Genomic DNA, 24,925 nt, shown 5'->3' on the forward strand with positions numbered 1-24,925 from the left:
CAATTGCATATGGATTGGTTTGACTACAATTAGAAGGTCAAAATGTGGTAATTCAGTGGAACTATGATGTCACGGGTGTGAGTGCCCTCTCCAGTGGTATAGATGAGCCCAAACCACATCTTCTCATCCTGTGCCAGTGAAGGATCTCTCCAGCACACCAGAGGTCTTCCTTCCTCTGTTTCTTTTCGTATTTCATAGATGACAGTGCATCCCTGGGTCTATCCATGTACCTATGTACCCTCTGTCTTGCCACATGCCTGGCCCACTTCCCTTTCTTGCCCCATCTGTAGTTGGCAATATCTTTTACAAAAATTTTTGGTCACAAGTTTTCATCGGCAACATGATATATATACCTGTCCAAGATATGGGTACTCATGGACTAATTCAACTAAGAATTATATCAAAGTTTTATGAAAACTGCCTTAGAGAAGTCATGAAAATGACATTGAAACTACTACAAATGTGTCTTGGTTTAAACAAACCTGGTATATAAAAATGTACATTTACACACACAAAGTTGAATTCGTCTTTGCTTTTTACAAGAGTATTTTTCCCCTGAAAGATAAATTTCCCTTGACGAGCAGCTTTCCTCAAATGCCCTTAAAATGTGATTTTATTTAGAAAAATTAGATTTACATATGCCTTTTCAGCATTTTTTTTTGTTCACACTTTTTAATGCCACAAGCAACTCTCTAAGACATGTTGCATTCAGTCATTTCAGTCATGTCCAACTCTTTGTGATCCCATTTAGGGTTTTCTTGGCAAAGATACTGGAGTGAATTGTCATTTCTTTCTCTTGCTCATTTTACAGATGAGGAAACTGAGCCTTGACCAGTGTCACACAGCTCGTATCTGAGGCTGGAATTGAACTCAGTTCTTCCTGACTCCAGGCTCAGCATTCAATCCACTGCGCCACCTAGCTGCCCAACTCTCTAAAACAGCTGCTGACAATAGCTAGCATTTATATTGCATTTTAAGGTTGGCAAAGTCCAGTATATCCTGTATATCATCCTTACAACAGTCCTGAGAGGTAGATGCTATTATTATCCCCACTTTGCAGGTAAGGAGACTAACTCCAAAAGAAGTTATGTTACTTGCCCAAGGTCACACAGCTGGTATATGTCTGAGCTAGGATATTTCCAAATTGAATTTCATGTAAAGATGATATCCCAGATTTAGACCTGGAAGATACCTTAGAAACTACCAAGCAAGTATAACCCTCTCCCCTTTTACAAATGGAGAAACTGAGGTCTAGTGAGGTCAATTAACTTGCACTAAACCTCAGAGGTACTGGTAGGAGAATTGGGATTTGAACACGAGACCTGACTCCAAATCCAGCATTCTTTCCTGATCGATGGTTCTTGGACCCAGATGGCTCTGGAGGAGAAAGTGAGGCTGGTGACCTTGCATGGCCCTCCCTCACTCAAATCAAAGGCAATTGCAAGTCATGTCATCATCTCCCTGACGTCATGGTCCTGTTCAAGAAGGAAGGACAAACCACACCCAACAGTTAGGACAGAAGAAAAGAGATACTAAAACGTAGGTTAGATCCTAACCTTTCCATTTCTTAGCTGAATGACCTGGGGCAAATTCACTTACTGATTTTGTGTATCAGGCCCTCATTTGTATAAAATGGACAAAATCCTTGTGCCATCTATGTCACACAGTCCTGTTATAAGAATCAAATCAAATAATATATGGAAAATACTTTGTAAACCAAAAATCACTCTTAAAAATGTCAGCTCTCATTTATGCATGATGACCTTTAGGGCTGGGAGCTGTGCTTTCTACCAGCTATAAGCTACTATCACCTGGTAGCTAGCCAACTGTGATTTAATACCAAGCGACTGTAGTGGGATTAACTTTGGATAATAATTGGACACCAGAATGAATTCTTCCACTGTCTCATCCAGGAGTGAAAAAGTGATGGGATAGCTAATCTACTAAATAGAAACAATTTTCAGTGGTGCCAGCTTTGTAGAACGATCACTCTGAACATCATGTTATCATGCTTAATGGCTGTTCTTAGTGCCCTTTGTTACTTAGCTCTCCTTTTCTTTCTGGCAAAAAGATTAGCTTTCTTTCTGGGGCACAGGCCCTGTGTGCCAGCCCAAGGAGGAACAGATTGGGCGCTGCCCCAGAAGAGCTCAGGGGAGATAATCTGGCACCATCCCAGACACCTCTGGTTAACCGATCACAGCTGCTGCCCCTTGGTCTCCTGAAATGTTATAGCTGCCATCTTCCTAGAATGGAGAGCACCAATCCTCTGGTAGGGAAAAAGGGCCTTTTAAAGGTGATTTCTTCCACTTACACACCATTGCTTACCAGGTAAAGTGGCTTGGCAGTGTGGGCTATATTTTCTTCTCTCAAATTCTGGCAGATCGCTTCTTTTAAAAAATAAGCATTTTTTAAGCACTTACTATGTGCCAGGCACAGTGGTAGGTACTTTACAAATATTATCTCATTTGATCCTCACAACAAATTGTGGTCCTCATTTTATATTTGGAGAAACTGAGGCAGACAAAAATTAAGTGGCTTGCCTAAGGTCACATAGCTAGTAGGTGTCTGAGGATTTGAACTGGATTGTAACGCAGACCCAGTGATTTATCCACTGCACCACCTAGTTGCCTCATTTGTGTGTGTGTGAGAAGGAGATGTTCAGAAATACTGACTCTGAATCTTACCTCTCTCCATTCTTTATCATCCCAGTCCAGTTTTATTTCTCTCTTTGGTTTCCCCTTGACACTTTTATATGGTGATAGCACCTACCTCACAGGGTCATTGTGAGGACCAGGTAGGATAATATACGTAATGTGATTTACCAACCTTAAAAGTCTATAGAAATATTAGCTGTTATTATTATCATCGTGGCTTTTTTGCTTGAATGGGACTGTATTCTAAATCATTGTAATTAGGTTTGGGTTCCAGCAGCATTAAGTGATTTGTCACTTCGAGTGGAGGCCTAGATCCTAATAATAACTCTCACAGAGTGCTTCACAAAGTGCTTTGCTCACAAAAACCTAAAGAGAGTATGTAGTCCTAATAATCCCATTTTGTAGTTGGGGAAACTGAGGCTCAGTGAGGTTGTTACCCAGCAAGTCTCTGTTGTCATTCTTATCACACAGCCTCTGAAACTTGGGTCCATTTATACATAGATATGTTGTCCATCAATCTTAAGACCAAAAATTTACTAGCATGGTTTAGACTAAAAATCCTTAATATCTGAAGGACTAAAAATGATCCTGCTCTCAGTTTCACTGGCTTTGTGAAGAAACCGGGCAGCAGAATCCTCCTTCAGAAATGGGTATGTTTTCCCATACCGATTGACTGTGATGACCCGCTAGGTCCCAGGCATGCTGGCTCATGTGGGATTTGACCAGGAGACACGTTAGCTCCTTCGCTGTCTGCGGGTCCTTTGTGGGAATGCCCAGAATGTAGCAGCCACGTGACTCAGAGAATGCTGGGAGCACGTCCAGCAGAGGACTTGGCACAGATAGGGCCCCTATTCCTTCGTGTCGGCACAGAATGTATCTGCTGACCCTTGCTCAAGGTCGGCATGGTGAAAGCGTCAGGGAACTGATTAGGCGGAAGATTTTTTTAAAATCTTTTTAGGTTAGAGATAGAGAAGTTCCTGGGAAAAGGCAGCATCTTGTTAATTTGCAAACCGTCCATTTGCTTGAGTAGCAAGACATAGAGATTATTAGGCAAGATGCAGGCTAATAGCAAGTGTCCTATTAGGACTCAAGGCCTCTCCATTCTCATCAGTGATATACATGTTTCACCCAACATACTTTCCATCTCTTGTAGACTTTCTGAATATAGAGAGAGATGGAGAGAGGTATATAGGCTATCTGTGAATAGTAACTAACATTTCTTTTTCTTTTTCTTTTCCTTTTTCTTTCTTTTTTGGCTAGGCAATGGGGTTAAGTGACTTACCCAGGGTCACACAGCTAGTAAGTGTTATGTGTCTGAGGCCAGATTTGAACTTAGGTTCTCCTGAATCCAGGGCCGGTGCTCTATCCACTGCACCACCTAGCTGCCCCAGTAACTAACATTTCTAAAGCACATTAAAGTTTGTAAAACACTTTGCATGTTATCTTATTTGATCTTCAGAACAGCCCAATGAGGTAGGTGCTATTTTTATCCCGATGCTACAGATGAGGTAACTGAGGCCCATACAGGATAACTGATTTGCCCAGGGAGCTACTAAATATAACTGTAACTGTAACAGTAGCTGTAAAATGTTTGAGGTGGGATTTGAACTCATGACTCCCAAGCCCAACACTATCCACTGTGCCACATAGTTCACACATGCAAAAGGAAATTGGGCAAGACAGTGTGGATGAATAAGAATCCATCTGTTATTGCTGGGGATGATGGTCAAAAAGACATACCTAGTGTATATGAACTAGGAGCGTCATTTTCCTATAGAAAGCAGCAAGGGACACACTTTTATTTTAATGGGACTCATTGATTTGGTGACAGCCCAGGGCTTTCTCCTATGCTTTGCACATGTTTGCCCCTTAATAAAGGTCTGTTGAATTGAATTAGACTAGATTGTCTCTAAAATTTCATTGTTGTTTGGACAATCCGTATAGCTGGTCCAGGGCTCAGAGTTGACTGGAGAAGGGTTCAGTCTGAATTGCACTGGATTGGACCAATCATTTAATGACCTCCAGGCTTCTCCCTGAAGCAAAGACCCATCTTTTGAACTCCAGTTTGTTTTCAGCAGTATCATATGGCCACAAATCCTATTACACCAGAATCTCTGAAGACTCTGGATTGTGAATTGAGATGTATTTTAGGTATAAATGTTGTTATTCAGTCATTTCAGTCATGTGCAACTCTTCATGACCCCATTTGGGGTTTTCTTAGCAAAGATACTGGAGTGACTTCCTATTTCTTTCTCCAGCTCATTTTACAGATGAGGAAACTGAAGCAGACAGAGTAAAGTGACTTACTTAGGGTCATATAGTTGGTGTCTGAGGCCGAATTTTAACTTGGGTCTTCCTGACTCCAGACCTAGTGCTCTATCGGCCTAGCTGGCCTAGCTGGCCTAGGTATAAATAGTCTATGGTAGATTACCAAAGAACTGTGCACCCTAAGTCATGTCCAAGTTATCAGAAAAACATTTGAATGGAAAAGGAGTAGCTCATCATGTAGTGAGAACCAAGGAGATGCCTGAGTCAGTGTGTTCTGCAGGTATCCACAGAACATCAAGCTATCTGAGGAAGGTTCCCATTATGGTATTTGGACCTCCCCATGGAGGACTCGTGGGCAGATGTGGGCGTGAGTTACACTGTTTGAGAAGGCATGGACAAGTTGTAATCTGTAGTTTTAGAGGTAGTATGCACAAAGATGAGATCACAGATCTGGCAAGGTTTAGAGCTGTCGTCTGTCTTTAACTCAGAAAGGAAAGTACTCTCATTACCTTCGTGAAAGAGAGGATGAGCATGGACAAGGAACATTGCCTTACAAAAAATCTTGACTTTAGGCTCTAAGTTTATGACATCCCCTGTCCTCCACTCACCGGGTTTTAGTCCTGACCTGTGAATGCATCAATGTGGGGAATTCCTGTTATGGAAATTCCTTCCACAGATAGGCATCTTTTCTGTAACTTAGAATCTTAGACAGTTACTGGGGACAGGTTAAATGATTTGCCCATGTACATACACAGCTAGTATGTATCAGAGGGAGGATCTGAACTCAGGTCTCCCTGACCCTCTATCTTATACCACACGCTGCCTCTCATGATTTCCCTTTAATCCCATGTAAAATCCACATCTTATTTGCTAGTTTCATAAAACATTACTTTTCCAGCACAGAAGCAAACAAATACCATTTGGGGATGGGAGGATTGTCAAATATGGGACTATTGCTTATTTTTGTAAACTTATTTTTCTAAGCTGAGCTTCCTGACCAGTGGTAGCAATGGCGTCTGCTAGACTCGTCACTACTCATCAGGGACCTGCTGACTTCATCCTGGGATTCTCCTGACCTTTTAAATTAGTGTGTTCTGAAAGCCGCTCTTCTTTTTAGTTTGGGAAGGCCATCCAAAACATCTGAATTCACTGAAAAGACTTCTGGGTTATTTGTGGAACTCCAGTCTTCTTCCCATGGATTGTCCTTTCCCACTAAGCAGAACACAGGAAGCGTTGAGACTTGTTGGCCTTGGACAGGTTGGCTCAGATGTTGGGTTTCTGCTGTGACTTTGGAGAGGGAATAGGAATAGCAACAGGGCCTGTGATTTCATGGATGGAGTGAACTCCTGGGTGAGGAAATTCCCTGCACCAGTGCAAGCCAGCACTTTCTCTGTAATTTATATTATGTTATGTTATAAATGTAATGTAATATACTATGTTACATTATGTCACATAGCTATATTATATTATGGTATGTTCTAATTTATCCTTAATTAACGTAACATAATTTATTCTTAATATAATGTGATTCTAATATGTTATCTTCTAATATTCTGTTATATAATATATAACATAATTTATCTAATATAAAATGTTATATATTATATCATATCATATTATATTATTGGGCTAGCTAGGTGTCGCAGTGGATAGAGTCTGGGCCTGGAGTCAGAAAGACTCATCTTTCTGAGTTCAGATCTGGCCTCAGACACTTATTAGCTGTGTGACTTTCAGGGCAAGTCACCAAATCCTGTTTGGCTCAGTTTCCTCATCTGTAAAACAAGCTGGAGAACAAAATGGCAAACCCCTCCAGTATCTTTGCCAAGAAAACTCCAAATGGGGTTACAGAGTCGGACACGATTGAAAAACTACTGATATCATGTTATATTATTCCCTAGAACATTGAGAGGTTAAAGCAATTGCCCAGGGTCATACAGCCAGCAAGTACCAGAGGCAAGACTTGATCCCACATTTTCCTAACTTCAAGGATGGTTCTCTGTATTCACAATGCCATAATGCCTCTTGTGGACAAGGGGGATGTTTATAAAACTTTCCACCCAACTAGGTTACCATTAAACTTTGAAGGGACTGCACCATTAAAAGAAAGTGGCACTTATCTCTCCATATTAGTAATTTAGGGAGACTAGTTATAGATTTGTGGACAAGTACACATCAATTTATTCGTCAGCCTGAAAAGTCACAATTGGACAGTCAGGCTCAGAGTTTGAAGAAACTTGTTGAAATTCCTGGGATCTAAAACCCACAAATTTTTGTAATCAGTGTTCTCTGATTATAGGTTAAGTGTATATACTCTTAGCTTGGTTATTTTACTTTAAATATGAAATATATAAAGCATTTAGAATTTCTTAGCAGTGACCCCATAATAAGCAACATTCTAAACAGATCCTTCTAGCTGTGTGGTATTCTACTCTCACCTTTGCAAAATATATATATATATATATATATATATATATATATATATATATATCTGTATATATGTGTATATATGTACATATGTGTATATATATGTATATATTCATATACATGTATATGTGTGTGTGTGTGTGTGTGTGTGTATATATATATATATATATCAGAGTCATTATAGTTGGGTGAGGAATTGTAATCACTGTCTCCTACATGAGAAGAAAATGAGTATGTTTACCCTTTCACCTTTTGAAGTAGAAAACAAGCAGCTGGCCCCAGGAATACAAAGTATAAAGACTTCTCCCATACTTAAAATAATTAATTTAAGGGCAGAGATTCACTTTTTTTTTTTAGGTCTTGGAACCCTTTCATAGTCTGGTGAAACCTATAAACTGTGTCTGAGAATAAGGTTTTTAAATGCACAAAATAAAATGCATAGAATTACAAAGGAAACCAATTATATTGGAATACAGTTATAAAAATATTTTTAAAAACCAGGTTCATGTACCCAACATTAAGAATTCCCTGATCTAGAGTTAAAACAGACCTCCGAGGCCAATCTCTTATTTTACAGATGAGGAAATTGAGGCTCAGGGAGGTTAAGTGATTTACCCAAAGCCACATAGGCAGGAATATGAATGAATGAAGGATTATAGATTAAATGCTTACGTGCCAAACACTGCACTGAAGAGTGAAAATAAAAATGCAAAAGCAGCACAGTTCCTGCTCTCCTGGAGCTTACGTTCTGATGGGGCAGACAACGTATTTGGGGAGTGGTGTCCAGGAAAGTGTGTTTTGGTCTGCTAAGTCACTGACAAAGTCAGTGAAAGTCTAGAGCAGTTTAGTGAAATACTCTTTCCAGAGGCAACTCAGTTTTTATCAGGACTAGAGGTGGACGGTGGGGTGGGGGCTGAGAGGAGAGATGTAAATACCTGCCCTCTGGTGCAATATAACAGCAGCAGGAGGGAGGAAAATGGCCAGGATGAAGATGGAGACCCATGTGCCCAGGGAATGCACTGCTCAGTGGTTTAACTCCTCCCAAGTGGTGTCCAGGGAATGTTTTGGTCTGGAAGCCACAAGGATGATGTTACAACAATAAGGCAGCAGATTGATGTGTCCTTTCCAGAGTCAGGGGTAGTGTTGATTTGATGTAGAGTTTCGGAGCAAGAGATAGAGAGGGGTAAAGGTGAGGGTAGATGGTTCCCAGGAAGTTCAGAGCCAAGAAGCGTGCTGGATTAGAACTCGAATCCTCTGACTCCCAAACCAGAGCTCTCTGTACTGTACCATGCTGCTGCCTTCTAGTTGTGTGTGATTACAACCTATCTAAGCCTCTTCAACCTGTGTAATTTTTGTTCATTTACATTACTTGCCATAGAGATTAGACACACACATTGGAAACTTTCCTTGAATCCTTTAATATTTTAGAGAAATTGTGCTGGGAAGAAACCTAGAGATTCTACAAGGTGTAGATAGGGAGGGAGATTATCCTAGACATAGTAGAACATTGTGCAGAGGAATAAAGAGGGGGGATGAAGTACTGTGTATGAGGAATAGCTAGCATCCTTGTGTGATGGGAGTGGAGAGAAATGAAGGAGGGAAATATTCAAGGAAACCTTGGAAAAGCAGATGGCAGCCAGACTGTGGAGGTCTTTAAATGCCAGGAAAATAATATATGCAGTGACTGCAGCAATGTAAATAGAAAGAACAAAAAAACCTGAAACTGAATACTCAGTAAATGCATCGTTGAGTCATTTCAGTCACATCTGAGTCTTTGTGACCCCATTTGGAGTTTTCTTGGCAAGGATACTGGAGTGGTTTGCCATTTTCTTCTCCACATGAGGAGACCGAGGCAAACAGGGTTAAGTGACTTGTCCAGGGTCACACAGCTACTCAAAGTATCTGAGGTCAGATTTGAACTCAGGAAGAAGAGTGTTCCCGGCTCCAGGCCCAGCACTTTATCCACTGCCCCACCTAACTGACCACTCAGTAAAGACAGTCACCAAAAAGCTTGGTCCCACTGAAGAATTAATAAAATACCCCTCCCTCCCTTCTTTGCAGAGGAGGGAATGTGTGGGTGTGGAATATCACACCAATTGACAGAATCAATTAATGTGTTGGGCGCTGCTAAACTAGTTTTTTTTTCCCTTCTTGTTCTTCTTTGTTACAAGATTGGCATGCTGAGGAGGGGATGAGGAAGGATATATTCAGAAATGAGGGTGATGTAAAAAAATCAGTATAAGTAAGATATGAATTTAGACATTTCGCAGAGATCCATTCACTCCTCTTATAGAGACAGCAATACATAATGTACACAACACATACCCGTGTATATGTAAAATAAATATATATGTGAATGTGCAAAATAAATACAAGGTAATTGAGAAGGATATGGGGCTAGGAGCTGGAGGATCAGCAAATGCTTCTTGCAAAAGGAGGCATTTTAACTGGCCTTTGCAGGAGACTAGGGAATCCAAAAGATACAGGTGAGGAAAGTGAACATTCCAGGCATGGAAGCCACCTTGTGCAAAGGCTAGGAGATAAGGGAGGAAATATTGCATTGGAGGAATTCCAAGAAGTCCAGTTTGGCTGGTTCGTAGAGGGCATAAAGGGTAGCGTATAGTAGGGCTGCAAGGTTAAGTTGGAACCAAATGGTGAAGGCTTTAAATGCCAAAGAGAGGAACTTTTACAACTGTTGAGTTCACCGAGAGAGAGATTTGACAGAGAGAGAAGAGGGCCCAAGACAGAGCCTAGTGTTCTACCCACAGTTAGGGACTGAGATTTGAGTAATGATCCAGCAAAGGAAATGGAACAGTAGCCAGACAAGTAGGAGGAGAACCAAGAGGAATCTGAGTCATGGAAACCCAGAGGGAAGAGATCATCTAGGAAGAAAGCGGTGGTTAACATCATCAGTTGCATCAAGAAGGATAAGGGCTGATTAAAAGGCCATTGACATTTGCAATTACGAGCTAATTGGTAACTTTGGAGAGAGCCGTTTCTGTTCAGTAATTAGGCTGGAAACCAGATTGCAAGGGATTGGAAAATGAGTGGAGAGAATGTGGAGGCAACTGATGTAGTTAACTTTCTCTAGATTTTGGCTGTAAAAGGGGAGAGGGATATTAAATAAAAGCCTGAGGAAATGGTAGGGTCAAATTGAAGGGTTTTTTAAGGAAGAGATAGACCTGGGTATGTTTAGAGATAGCCAGTTAGAGAGATTGGGAATGGGATGTTGGTTGTGGGGGCAGTCTATAAGACTAAGGCCTTGGCAAAGAGGCCATCTTTTCATCAGAGACTGGAGTAAAGGTGGAGAGAGTAGTGGATGATGTCAAGGTTTTCTGATGTAGAATAGGGGAGAAGAGAGATCTTACAGAAAGTAGACTCTTCTTAACCAAGGATGAGGTAAGATCTGCTGCAGAGCATTTGGGGTGCAGTGCTATAGGATATTTGAGGAGAGAGTTTTGAAACAACTGCTGTGTAGAATATGATAGAGAATCAGTTATGGAGGAATAAAGGTGCATTAAGGGTCCAGCTGAGATTTGATAACAGAAATTTGTGATGGACTCAGTCAGCAAGGTTGCACAACTCCTCTAGCTTTGCTCAGTGGTGTCAGAAGGAATGGAAGAGGTGCATGGTGGGAGTCATCTAGGATGGGGTTTGGCAAGATACAGTCAGTCGGCTAAGAGTAGAAGACAGTGTAACATCAAACTTGTTGACTGTAGAGTCAAGATTTGGACGGAGAGGGAGTGAAACCAGAGGATGCATAACAAGCTGGGGTGGTAGAGGTCATGGTGAGGTAGAAGAATAGGTAGAAAAATACAAAGAAGGAAAGGAATAAACATTTATTAAGGGCATATTCTGTGCCAGGCAGAGGCAGCTAGATGGCTTAGTGGATAGAATGCTAGGCCTGGAGTCAGGAAGACCAGAGTTCAAATCTGGCCTCAGATTTTACTGGCTTTGTGACCGTGGGGAAGTCACTTATCCTCTGTTTGCCTTAATTCACTGGAGAGGAAAATGGCAAACCATCCCAGTATCTTTGCCAAGAAAACTCCATGGACAGTGTTACCACGTATGGTCCATGGGGTAAAGAGCTGGAGATCCCTGAACAATAACATGTCCCAGGCGCTGTGCTGAACACTTCTAAAATATCTCCTTGGATCCTCACAACAACCCTGGGAAGTAGGTGCTGTGATTATCCCATTTCACAATTGAGGAAACTGAGACACAGAGATTAAGTGACTCACCCAGGGTCACACAGCTAGTAAGGGTCTCAGGTAAGATTTGAACTCAGGTTTTCCACACTGCAGTCCCAGTACTCTCTCCACTGCACTTGCTAGTTGCCTCTGAGTAATATTAAGTAATAGGGAGAGATGAAAAGAAAGGACATAACTATCAGTAACTGTCTCTTTGTATGGGGTGAATGGAGTAAAGCAGTTTTCATCAGAATTGAAGAGACTGAATGATCGAGAGACCAACATGTTTGAGAAAATATGGCCATGATTATTGAAGAAGCCCCCTGCCCCCAGGATAAGAGCAAGACTTAGGATGAAGAGAAAGACTATGAACCAGGTACTGAATTAGTCAGGAGAATGACCTCAGGACAGGCCTTCCTCTCTCCTTTCCCATCCCTGTTTTAAGGCCTAAGTTCCTATCAGCTTTGTTCTCAACACTTTAATTTACCTGGAATGTATGGTCTAGCATCAGCCATAGTCTGCAGCCTGAAATTCCTTTTTTCCTTCTTTGTCTCCCCTTTCCCTTCTTTTCTTTTCTCTGCTTCCCATCTTCCTGGTTATAAGGAGTCTCAACCTTCACGGCTGAGTGCTAATATAGTACAGGTCTATTGTTGTATGTCCTATAGGCACATAATCAGAGTAGGATAGCTAAGGAACTAGGGGAGACCTCAGTGACCCTAGGACTGTTTTCCTTTTGTTATTCATACCACAAGGATATGGACTTTAATCTTGGTTAAATTTGGCTAGTTCTCAGGGATTCTTATTCTCAGGAAATTCAGTTCGATTTAATAGATGGTAAGTGTATGTGCAAAGAACCATGCTGAGTATTGGGGTAGATAATAACAATGACTTAAGATACAGTTCCTGCTTTAGTGGAAGTTTCCAGTCTAGTGGGGGAGGTGGGAATGCAACACATACACCCACCCCCAAGTTACTGTAACACAAAATAGAATATAAGTGTATAAGAGGTGGAATTAATGTGCTTGCAGAGTCCAAGGAGGAAAAAAATGTATCCCTGAGGAAGGTCAGAGGAGAGAGGTGACAGTTAAATTCTGTCTTGAAATATAAGTAGGATTTCAATGGATAGTTATGAAGGATGGTATTTAAGTATTTCTGTATATCTGAAATATGTGGTATTTCTGTATATTTGAATTATATAGAACAATGGTGAGCAAAGGTACAGAGATGGGAAAGCATGGTATGTGTATGGGAGCCCTGAGTAGTCCAGTTGGTTTATGGAGTAGTACATGGAATGGAGATGGGAGAGTAAGATAAGGCTGGTAAGATAAGGTAGAACTGGGGCAGCTAGGTGGTGCAGTGGTTAGAACACCAGCCCTGGAGTCAGGAGGACCTGAGTTCAAATCCCACCTCAGACACATACTAGCTGTGTGACCCTGGGCAAGCCACTTAACCCCATTGCTTAGCCAAAAAAAAAAAAAAAGAGATAAGGTAGTACTAGCCACTTGTCAGCAACCACATTTCATAACTTGATGAGCTGATATAGGTGTAATTTTGTGCACATGTTACAGGAACCATGGTTTTATTTCTGTTTTAATTACTGTTTATATACACATAGAGGCAGTATCCCATATATGCATGTATATATGTGTGCATATGTATGTATATGTGCATATATACATATACATATATCTACTTACAGAAATATGCCTGTTATATACATATACATGCATCTATATGTGTGTATACAGTATGTGTGTGTGTATAGAATTGTTGGTCAGTCATTTTAAGTCGTGTCCAACTCTTTGTGACTCCATTTGGGGTTTTCTTGGCAAGGATGCTGGAGTGGTTTGCCATTTCTTTCTCCAGCCCATTTTATAGATGAGAAAACTGAGGCAAACGGGGTTACGTGACTTCCCCAGGGTCACACAGCTAGTAAGTGTCTGAGGCTAGATTTGAACTCAGGTTCTCCTGACTCCAGGGCTAGCATCCTATCCACTGCTCCTCCTCCCTGCCCAACATAGGTATATACACATATACATATGTGTGTATAATATACATGTGTATATAACATACATATGTATATGTTGGTCATACTTGCTTTATATAATTCCCACGCAGGAAGAAGCTGAGTTCCCCCAGCCTGTGTTTCTCAAACTTCCTGCCCACTCCACTCCACTCCACTCCACTCCACTCCACCCCACCACTCTCTCCCCCAGGAGGCAGCCTCGTCGCCCAGCTTAGTGATGTTCTAAAGAGGATTCTTGTTCCGGTGTGGCTTGGACCAGCTGACCTCGGAGGTCCCTTCCCCCACTGAGATTCTGTGGTTCTTCGGTGGCAGACAGACAAGCAGACCGAGCGAGCTTCTTCTCCTTGCTATTTGTTTTGGGCTCTGCCTGTCAACCACAGCTCCATTCACATCTTGGGAGAAGAGGCAGAGCCAAGAGAGCAGCGGGTACATGCCCTGTGTCAGTGGGTGCCCTGGAACCTGCTGCCGTCCTCGTGGCTCTGATGCCTGTTTTAGTAAAAGCTGCTGATGAGCCCTGGGAGCTGCTCCCGTTTCAGGAGTGAGCGGAGCTGCACGGCCCAGGCCTGACTGGGGCATCCGGCACCTGGGCCATCGGTAGGGACAGCAGCACCGATGCTGCCGTCTCTCACTCCTTGTCCTTCAGTGCCTGCTTTGTCCTGATGTTTTTGTGGGCACAACCCCAGAGGTTTTGTAGGGGGAGGAAAAAGTGGGAGTCAGAGGAATAACTACCCTCACTTTCTCTTTTTTCAGCTGTCCGTGCCTTTGACTTTGGAGATTAAATTTTGAAAGGAAAGTTGGAGACATAATCAGGAGCATATTGACATTGGAGCAACTTTAATAACAAAAATAATAGTAATTATTATTATTATAGTTAGCATTTATATAATTCCTACTATGTACCAGGCACTGTGCTAAGTACTTTACAAATATCTCATTTGAGCTATTGTTATCTCTATTTTATAGTTGAGGAAACTGAGGCAAACAGAAGTTAAGTGATTTGCCCGGGGTCACCCAGCTGTTAAGTCTCTGGGGCCGCATTTGAACTCAGGTCTTCTTGACTCCAGACCTAGCACTCTCTTCACTGAATTCCCCAGTGGTGCAGGCATCGAAGTAAGAGATGTCGTGTGGCTCATTCCTACAGGGCCTTTGGACCCTTTTAAGAAAACTAGGAAGAGAATTAAGAAAGAAAAGAATCTTCTTAGATTAGTAGGCAACTGTATTATTTTCGGTTGTCACTCTCCTCCAGTGGGTACCATAGTGAACAGGCAGCGTGGGTGTTTCTTCTTCACAATTCTACAGTGACTCAGATTATATCTAGCCGCATTTCTCCTCCTACTCTGGTCCCACCAAGGAGCCTAATTATCGAGACCATTCTCAGAAAACACCCTTTGCAGGTACTACTCAGTAAGTTTGAATATTTAAAGCAGAGTTCAGAAAAGATGAAAGAACCTTTTTTTGTACAGGTCAAAAGACCTATAGTATTCAGTAGTTCTATCTTTTAAAAAATTATCCAAAACCTGGGAAGACTTATATGAACTGAAGCAAAGGGAAATAAACAGAACCAGGAGAGCATTGTACACAATAACAGCAGTATTGTACAGTGATCAACTATGAATGACTTAGCTCTTCTTAGCAATACAGTGATCCAAGACAATTCCAAAGGGGTTATGATGAAAAACGCTGTCCACCTCCAGAGAAAAAACTGATAAGAGGCTGAATACAGATCAAAGCATACTTTTTTTAAAAAAAAATTTTCTTTATTATTCTTGGGGTGTTTTTTGTCTGTGTTTCCTTTTGCAACATAGTAGCTAATATGGAAATATGTTTTTCATGACTGCACATGCATAATCTATATCAAATTGCTTGCCTTCTCAAGGAGAGGGAAGGGAGGGAGGGAGGAAGGAAGGAAGAGAATTTGGAAGTTAGAAATTTAAAAATTGTTTTTACATATAATTAGAAAAAACAAAATATAAAAAACATAAAATGTGTTGTTTGGCAACACTAGTACTAGGTATTTAAAAAGAATTAAAAATTTTTTTTCAAGGGTTTGGCAAAGTTTTGCTTAAAGTTTCAAGTTTAGCCATTGAGAATCTAGAACACTTTGGAACTTTAATTAAATCTTTCATGGCACTTAATTGCAAATATCTTTATTGGGAGAGGGCTTAGGGGTCATGTTGACCAACTCCCTCATTTCAAATTTGAAGATCATAAGATCACAGATTTGAAGTAAGAAAACATCTTAACGGTCATCTAATTCGAGTCCTACATTTTCCATGTGAGGAAACAGAGTTGCCTTCCCGAGGTCATAGGGGTAGTGGGTAGTAAGGCAGGGCTGAGATTTGAACCTAGATCCTCTGTTTCCAAATCTGATGCTTTTTCCATTACAACGTGCTGATAGTGTGGGTTAACTGAAAGTAGGTCCTTTGACCTGACTTGTGATCCTCGGATCACAGAGTAAGAGCAGGAAGAGATCTTGGACAGATGTTCTTTGGAGATTGTTTGGTAAACATTGGGTAGAGGGATAAAAATTTTTTTATATATTTGTTGGTAAATAGTAATATCAATCTGTATAGATCAAAACTTATTATAGCCTTTTTCAACTAAAAAAATCCTTCAGCTTTCTGTTAGTCAAACTATGACATTTGGTCAACGGTGTCATTTCACGTGAAAACTGCTAGGTGTTGTCAACTGCTTCTAATATAACAAAAGGGAACTAGATCTTGTGAGAGTGGATTTGACCTGTAGAACCCAATGTTCTGATGACCCCAAAGCATTTCTGTAGTTTTTTACTTTAGAACTACCTGTTGTTACTCCCCAGTCATGGGGACCCTGATTGAAGAAACAAGGAAATTGGGACAGCTAGGAGGTGCAGTGGTTAGAGCACCAGCCTTGGAGTCAGGAGGAATTGAGTTCAAATCCAACCTCAGACACTTGACACTTACTAGCTGTGTGACCAAGTCACTTAACCCTGATTGCCTTACCAAAAAGAAGCAGCAGCAAAGGGAATTGATGACTAAATCAGTGCCTACACCCAGTTTTTATCAAACCTAAAAGGAACAGCTCTTAAATATATTCCCTATGTGCTCAACAGAGAGCTAGGACTCATACAGTGTCTAGCTTTATGGATAGGTGTCAGGTTTTTTTTCTTCTTCCTCCAGAACAGTGAAGTAGATTAGAATAAGGATGAAGATGCACTGATTACAAAAAATTAACAGAAATTTTAAATTGAATTCTCATGGATCTTGTACTTAGAGAAAATTTCTTATCGCTACTATTCTGCTATTGGTAAAATCAAGACAAAGGGTCTCAGTGACTTGCGCAGTTATCATAAAAAACAGTTATTCAGTCATATTCAGCCATGTCTGACTCTTCATGACCCCATTTTGGGTTTTCGTGGCAAAGATACTGGAGTGGTTTGCCATTCCCTTCTCCAGTTCATTTTACAAATGAGGAACTGAGGCAGATAAGGTTAAGTGACTTGCCCAAGGTCCCAAGCTAGTAAGTGTCTGAGGCTAGATTTGAATTCAGGAAGATGAGTCTTCCTGATTCCAGACCCACCATGCTATCTACCACTCTACCTGGCTGCCCTATCATAAAAATAAATATCGTAGGGGAAAATATATCATGTCATCCCATAAAATACTCAAGATACAGTAAAACAGGATGTCAGGTCCAGTATTAGAACCTCAAGATCATCTGTCTAATGCAAAATATTTTTAAAATAACTCCTGTCAGATCCTTTTTTAGTATAAATTTTAACATTGAATCATTTCTCTCTGAATAGACGTCGTCTGATCTCCCAGAGATCTTCTTTGGAGACCTTGGAGGATATTGAAGAGAATGCTCCATTACGGAGGTAATTTGTCTTTGTTCCATACATTGCTAACTTGCATGAAAACTTCATGGTGAAATGTGACTTCTTGCTTTCAAAAACTTACCAGAAGAATAACCGTACAAATTAGGGAACTATGAAAAAGCTTAGCCTGCAACTCAGGGGTGTATTAAAAAGTGGAAAGTAATTAAATTCTAATTATTTATGAAACACCTGCAGATTGTTTTTTGTTCAATTTGAGGTTTCTTTCTTGTTTGCTCTTTTTTGAAAGCAGCTACTTAAGGAAATAAATGGGAGCATAGGATTCTCCAGTGTCTTGCCTCAGCCTCAGTAGAGCAGGCTAGCTGTCCTGGGCCTCATTTTGAGCAGTCATCGTGGCTGCCGCTGCATCTCCTACTAAGATAGTTGAAATGTCACTTGGTGACTAGTCCCAGGAACCCTCAGTAAGAATAAGTGTCTGATGCCTGTGTCTAAGAGGGATCAGGGGGTACTTATTTGGACCCAAAGAGGTACAATAGTAAGAATAGTAGTTGTAATAGTAGAAGTAACAACAACTAACATTTGTATAGTGTTTTAAGGTCTGCAAAGCACTTTAAAAATATTATCTCATTTTATCATCATAGTAACCCTAGGAGGTAGGTGCTATTTTTATCCCCATTTTACAGTTGAGGAAACTGAGGCAAGTTACTGACTTTTTTTGGATTCATTTGTGTGTGAGGCCAGATCTGAACTCAGGTCTTCCTGACTCCAGGTCCAGTATTCTATCCTCTGTACCTTTCGACAATCTGCTAGCCATCAATGTGGATAGAGAGACAAATACTTAGAGCTCACTCCAATATGAAGTTCATATACAGTACAGCTGTTTTCCAGGCAGTGTCTCTGGAAGGGAAGGGGAGATAAGAGCAGAGGAGGAGAAGGAAGAGAAAGAGTGGGCAAGGGATGAGAGGATGGGAGGGGCAGGGAGAGAAGAGGGGAGGGAGGAAGGGAGAGAGGGAAGAGAAAAGGAGAGGGGGGAAAGTATGGGAGAGGAAGGAAGAGAAGGGGAAAGAAGAGGAGGGGAGAGCAAAGGCAGGCAGGAGAGGACAAGGAAGAGGTGGTGAGGGCAAAGGAGAGGAGAGAAGTAGCTTGCCCAGGGTCACTCAGGCAGTCATTGACAGTGCCAAGACTGGCCCTGACTCTTAGCCAGCCTGATCTCTTTCCGCCATGCCAGCCTGGAGCTACCCTTCAAAATTAGGAGGCTGCTTGAGAAACCACTTCATCCGAGCACACAGGTATAGTGGACTGAAAAGATCACCTTGTTCATAAAATCTTGTGTTCTCCACTGATTGTAATAGAGCCTAATTGCCAAAAGATTCAGCTTCCACTTAGGAAGTCTAAATACCTCATAAATCCTCAAGTTGGTTTTCTTGTATCCTTTGAGACCATCTGCAGGTGAACTTGGGGGTTTTAAATGGCGTTGAAGATGCATGATAATATTTGGCTTTGCCACAGTTACTCCTCTGTCATTACCTGTTCAGTACTGGAACCGGAGGCTTTTTCTGTGCTTTGCCAGTCCATTTACAGAGCTCGCACCAACAGCTACATTCAGAATAAAACTAGGGAACCAGCATCAGTCCACATGGGTCAGTGGGCATATAGGCTGAAGCTGCATTTTAAGGCCTACCCTGCTTTGCCCAATTTTTGAGAGCACTTAGGAGAACTGAAAGGGAAGGGACCATTAGTACCATCAAAATCTGCCTCCCCACTCCCATCTGACCCAGGAGGAAACAGGCCCAGAGAAGTGGAGTGATATACTTGATGACACAAGTAATAAGTAGCAGAGTTCAGCTTTGAACCTAGTTCCTCTAAAATCAGAATCAGTCTACTTTTGCCTCTCTACAATGGGTAAAATAAAAATGGACCAAAAAAGTCACAGTTCTAGGGGACTCAACAGCACAAATATTAAGATGGAACTGACAAAAACAACAACAAAATTCAGTATACAGGCCAGGACAAACTCACCTCCCTGACCCTAAAGTATTTCTCCGCTGGAACCTTGGTTTTAGAGAGAGTCTTCCACTAAATCCACAGTGGGAGCAGACAAAGTTAAATCGAGGTGAGGGAGGGGGTCAAAGGGGTCAACCATGAATGTCTGGTTGACATGTTCAGTGCCAGGCTTGAGTTCCCCTTTTATTCCCAGCCCTAACCATGCAAAAAGAGCCAGTTCTACGTAGACCTGCATCCTGGCACCCATTTGTCAGCTTCTTACCATGGATCCTTGAGTGCCAGATTTTGTATGTGACACCTTTCTTGAGACTGCAGCTCATGTTCAACTTCTGTGGTTGGTATCTAGGTGTAAGGTGTGTGTGTGTGTGTGTGTGTGCACGCGCGCGTGCGTGTGCATGAGCGCGTGTCTATGACGAGGTCTGACTTTGAGGTAATTTTGCCTAAAATCCTATGGAACTTGATAATTACTCTTCAGCTCCCTAGGGAACTCTGACTAGAGAGGGCAGAGGCAAAATAAGGAGATTTCCCTGTGACTCTGCTGTTTCTACCTAGTGATCTTTTAGAGCATCCTCTTTGTATGCATCCAGACCTCTCTCCTCTACTTTATGAGGCCTGTGATAGTGTGGTTAGGTGGAATAAAAGTGGAGCATTTCCTTTCACAGATAGGGATGGTAAATAAAACATGTGCTGTCTGTTTTAATATTGATTATATTACTAAATATTACTTAATGTATGATATTTCATAATATTGTATGATGTATAATGTTAAATTATAATTTCATAATATGTTACATATTAAATATAATTTATAGTACTCTGCAACATACATATTACAAATATGTACTATTATATTGTGTGATATATGTTATATAAAATGTATATTATGGGACAACATTAAATTATATTTTATATTATATGACAATACTTAATATATTTTTATTATGTTACATACAGTGTTTAATATATTTTAGTAATATTGAATATAATATCTACTGTTTTATAATATACTATTATGATATGCTATTTAATAGCAAAATATATTTCATAAAATATGTATAATACGTTTTAAATTTTATATCTATTTTTAGTTAGATGTAAGGACTGGTCTTATAATATCACTGGTATAGGGAACTCCCAGGTAGGGAAACTCTGTCTACCAGTGCAAGCTGGCACCTTCGCTGCAACATAGTGTTAGAGCTGCCTAGAGAACTGAGAGGTTCAGACACTTGCTCAGTGTCACACAGCTGATGTTCCTCGACTTCAAGGACTGCTTGATATCCACTATGCATTTTTAATTGTCCACTTCAAGATAGGAGGCAAAAACAAAAATGGCAGAAAAACATTAGAACTTGTACAATTTTAAGAAGCTTATCCTTTGCCAAAATGTCCTTTTTTCCCCCTCCAACACTCCCTCAGAAAATGGTATGCACTAATAACTCAAACACTTCAGGCCCGGAGCTGCTTTGGGAACTGTGGGGGTGGGAGAATATTGGCCAAACCATATTTTTTTTTTTTACTTGTTACGTTTCTCTAATGACTGTAAGGGAACTATTAAAAACCTTTTGTATAATTAAGTGCATCATATAATCAGTGCTAACAAGGAATAGCTGATCTGTCTTTAAATTAGTTTTAATTTAATTCATTCCTAATTTAATTGTAGATTGCTTGCAGTGTTTATTTTTAAGAGAGAAGCTTCCAGTTTAAAGTCAGTACCTTTAAAGTTTGCTCATCCATCACTTAACCTGCCGTAACCTGGGCTAACCAGAATTCTAGTTTCCTTGGTGATGGTTGCTAACACCATAATTCCCTTGAAGCATTTCTCCAAATCCCTAGTGATCTCCTTTGAAAATTTTTTTTAAACAAACAAACAGTATGCTTATTTGAAAGCTTACAGATTTAGATATTAGCAAGGAAATAATGGCGTCCCCCTGGTCATCCAGAAGCAAAAGCTCTTCTTTCATCCTTTTCCCTTCTTGCATTCCTCTTGGATACATTTTTCTTTTCTGATGCTTCACTCAGAAGGGAACATTTCCATCAATAGTTCTTTGATAAAGGGCCACCCCGCAGTTCAGGTCCTGATTTGATCAGAATGGAAGTGCGGATCTCCAGGAAGCATCCAGGGAGATAGCCCAAGAAGCCTGAGAACACAGCAGCCCCAGCTTTCTGAGGCTTCTGAGTGTGTCTGGGTGTTGCCAGCAGCAGCAGCTGTTAAACGAATTGCTGTCTCCGTGTCTTCTGCTCCTGCTGGCCTCACCGCCATTTGTGGCCCTCTGCCCTACTTCTGGTTTTACCAGAGGGTAGAAAGAAACTGGTGCTTCTGCGAGAGGGTAGAAAGAAACTGGTGCCTTTGCCAGAGGGTCTGGGGGAGGGGGGAGGTGTGTGGAGGGGGAACGGCCTAAGGGGCTTCTGATCCATCTCCTCCATCTCCATTAAGTAAGTATTCCTTCTAAGTGTTTGTTTGCCAAGGGTGGCAACCTGTTCTAGCTTCATGGGAAGGGATACCATCTGTAGAAATATGCAAGAGAACAGGGACCAGATACCCTGTACATTCTGATTTCATCAGTATTCTTCTGGAAATGTCACCCTGTGTGCTTGGGAATCTGGACTACCTAGTTTCTCTCAAATTGCTAGAACCTCCTGGCCTATGACAATTAACCCTAAGTAGACTGGGCATGTCGAAACCATGGTCACCCAACTTACCATATCCCATTGGCTCACAGACCTAAATTCCAGAGTAATTTTTTGTATAGAGGTAGGCCTGTGGAGGCTACTTTGGCCATAACAAGCTTGCCCGGAGCCTGGATCTAGAGATCCAGGCAACTCTGTGTGTGTGTGTGTGTGTGTGTGTGTGTGTGTGTGTGTGTGTGTGTGTTGGGGAAGAGGGAAGCTAAACTAATTAGGTAGAATTACAGGGGAGAGAAGAGAAGGGATTAAGAGTGGGAAGGAGCTGGATTAAGGGTGGGAAGGAGCTGATGGAACTCCTTCTCCCTAGAGCTGCCTCATCTACCATAACAGACACATGGCTGTAGTACACCCTGAACTGTCATAAACACAGCACTGGACACTTTATCATAGGGTGATAGATCGGAGAGCTGGGAAATAACCTTTGAGGTCAGTGAGTCTAGTTCCTTCCTCTTACAAATTGAGGAAGCTAAGGCCTAGATATATCGCTATAAGCTCTGTGTGTGTGTGTGTGTGTGTATACGTGTGTATATGTGTGTGTGTGTGTGTGTGTGTGTGTGTATATAAAACACATATATATAAGGCCCATGGACATATAGCTAACAAATAGCCAAGTCCAAATTTGAAGCCAGGTATTCTTGACTCCAAACAGAGTCATAGGGACTTAACATTTTTTTTGAAAGTCATAAAAGTTTTAGAAAAGTATTTTAAGAATTCTAGAACTTTGACCGAGTGGTAAAGGTTTAAATAGTATATATCTCTTATTTTATATAATATATAATTATAATATAGTAATCATATTATTATATAAGGTTATATTATATTATTATATCATATTATGTTATATAATAATATAATATATAATTCAATTAAATAAATGCTTATTAAGTGCATACTATGAAAGCAGTTCCTTCCAAAAGCAAAGCCTTCCAAAAGCTTGTTCTGTGGAGTCAAAACCAGGGAAATGTGCAGATGCAAAGTGGAGTGAGCTGGAAATCCAATTTCTGCCCTTCTATAAAGGAAGGCTTTGGGAAGAGTTTGGTATTCCACCCTCCACCCTCCAATCAAAGGAGACAGGAGGCTGAGGGAGGTGACATCAATCTGGGCTTGAGTTAGCAGCGTGGTGATAAGATTAAAAGTGATGAGTTTATCCTTGAAGGGGCATATTATAACATCATATATATTGATAATATTGTAATATGTAGTGATATAATCCCGTTTGTGACAACTACACATGAGAGCCAGCATGGCATAATGTGTCCGTAGGACAAGAGTTCTAGTCTATCCCTAAACACACTTCTGTTAGCTTGATTTACTTGTTACAGTATGAGAATTTAAATCACCGAAGTGTTTGGTGAACACTATGGTTTTTTTCAGTGTTTTTCTAAATGTTATTTCTGTCATTTTTAATGCTAATAGCCAGTCAGCTGGGAAATACTAAAGGATAGTATAAAGAGTCCTAGACTGGAAATCAAGAGGTCCGAATTTTATTTCTGGCCCCTCCAGGAAGGTTACTTCTGATCCTAAATGTTCATAGTCTCTGTTTTTGCAGCTATAAATTGAAAAAGTTAGAAGGAGGCAGTGTGGTATATGTGAAAGATCACTGGATTTGGTGTCTTAGGACCTCGGTTTGAGTCTTAGATCTGCTGCTTATTAATTTTGTGATCGCGGCCTCATTTTATCCTCACTTTCCTCAGGGAGTGGACTAGATCACAGGTATCAGATATGTAGCAGGCAAGGAGCAGCAAAACACCTGAGTGAGGCCCAAACCAGATTAAAATGTAATTGAGAAAGGTTTACCATAATAAATAAAAATGCAGTACAACATTGTTGTTCAGTCATTTTTAGATTTACATATGCCTTTTCAGCATTTTTTTGTCCACACCTCTTAGTTGCCCCAACAACTCTCTAAGACATGTCTCGTTCAGTCATGTCTGACACTTTGTGACCCCTTTTGGGGTTTTCTTGGCAAAAATGCTGTGAAGTGGTTTGCCATTACCTTCTCCAGCTCATTTTTACAGATGAGGAAACTGAGGCAGACAGGGTTAAGTGACTTGCCCAGGGTCACACAGCTAGTAAGTATCTGGGGCTAGATTTGGACTCAGGGAGATATCTTCTTCCTGACTCCAGATCCTGCTCTCTATTCGCTGCCCCACTTAGCTGCCTGAACAGCACAACACAGATCACGTTAATTTGTGGTTTTCTAAGGCAGTGTGCACCAACAGGGGTGTTTATTTTGAGTTTGACACTACTGGACTAGATGATGACCTCTAAGGTCCTCTCCAGCCTTATCTTTATCATCCTGGAATCTTCATATTGCAAAGGTCCATTTCTAGCTCTACCTATGTATAGCATGCTTTGGCCTCATTGCCTTGGGGCCAGGCCAACTGCAACCGTCTCTCACGGCTCCAGGGAATAACTTTAAGGGGTTGGTACATGTTTCTTTACTACTGCAATAACTCGAACCCCTACTGGCTGTGTTACCCTCCTTGTGAGGGGACACTGATTAGCACACCAGTTCCACTTAACATCTGATTAGCTTTTACAAAGAAATATTTACTTAGAAGATGCAGCAGGAAGAAATGAGTCACAATTACCTTCAATACTTTTGGCATAGTAGATTCAAACCGTAACTCAATCTCTACATAGCCTTGGTCTTGCCAGACTCCCATAGCAAGGCACTAGCACTGCCAGATAAATCCACTTTGTTTCAACCGTTATTAGGCTGGGTTCCCAAAAGTTGTCCCTTGCTCCTTGGTATATCAGAGCTGGATATGGCACTGGCTAGACACCCAGGCCTGGCTGCCAGCTCCCAGATTCCTGTTGTTCACTCTCCCGGCCAAGGTCAGAAACCCCCACTCCC

General features: G+C 41.1%; 1 protein-coding gene across 1 annotated transcript in view; it reads left to right on the top strand.

The window, feature by feature from the left end:
• LOC114054246 (CDK5 and ABL1 enzyme substrate 1-like) overlaps positions 1 to 24,925 on the top strand; it is a 150,449-nt gene that overhangs the window by 38,955 nt on the left and 86,569 nt on the right. Inside the window, exon 2 of the mRNA XM_027877424.1 lies at positions 17,347 to 17,418. Coding sequence (XP_027733225.1) covers positions 17,347 to 17,418 — 72 coding nt within the window. The remainder of the gene's footprint in view (positions 1 to 17,346; positions 17,419 to 24,925) is intronic.

Source organism: Vombatus ursinus, unplaced genomic scaffold, assembly GCF_900497805.2.
Source record: "Vombatus ursinus unplaced genomic scaffold, bare-nosed wombat genome assembly UNPS02014812.1, whole genome shotgun sequence".
In the NCBI taxonomy this organism is placed as follows: Eukaryota; Metazoa; Chordata; class Mammalia; order Diprotodontia; family Vombatidae; genus Vombatus; species Vombatus ursinus.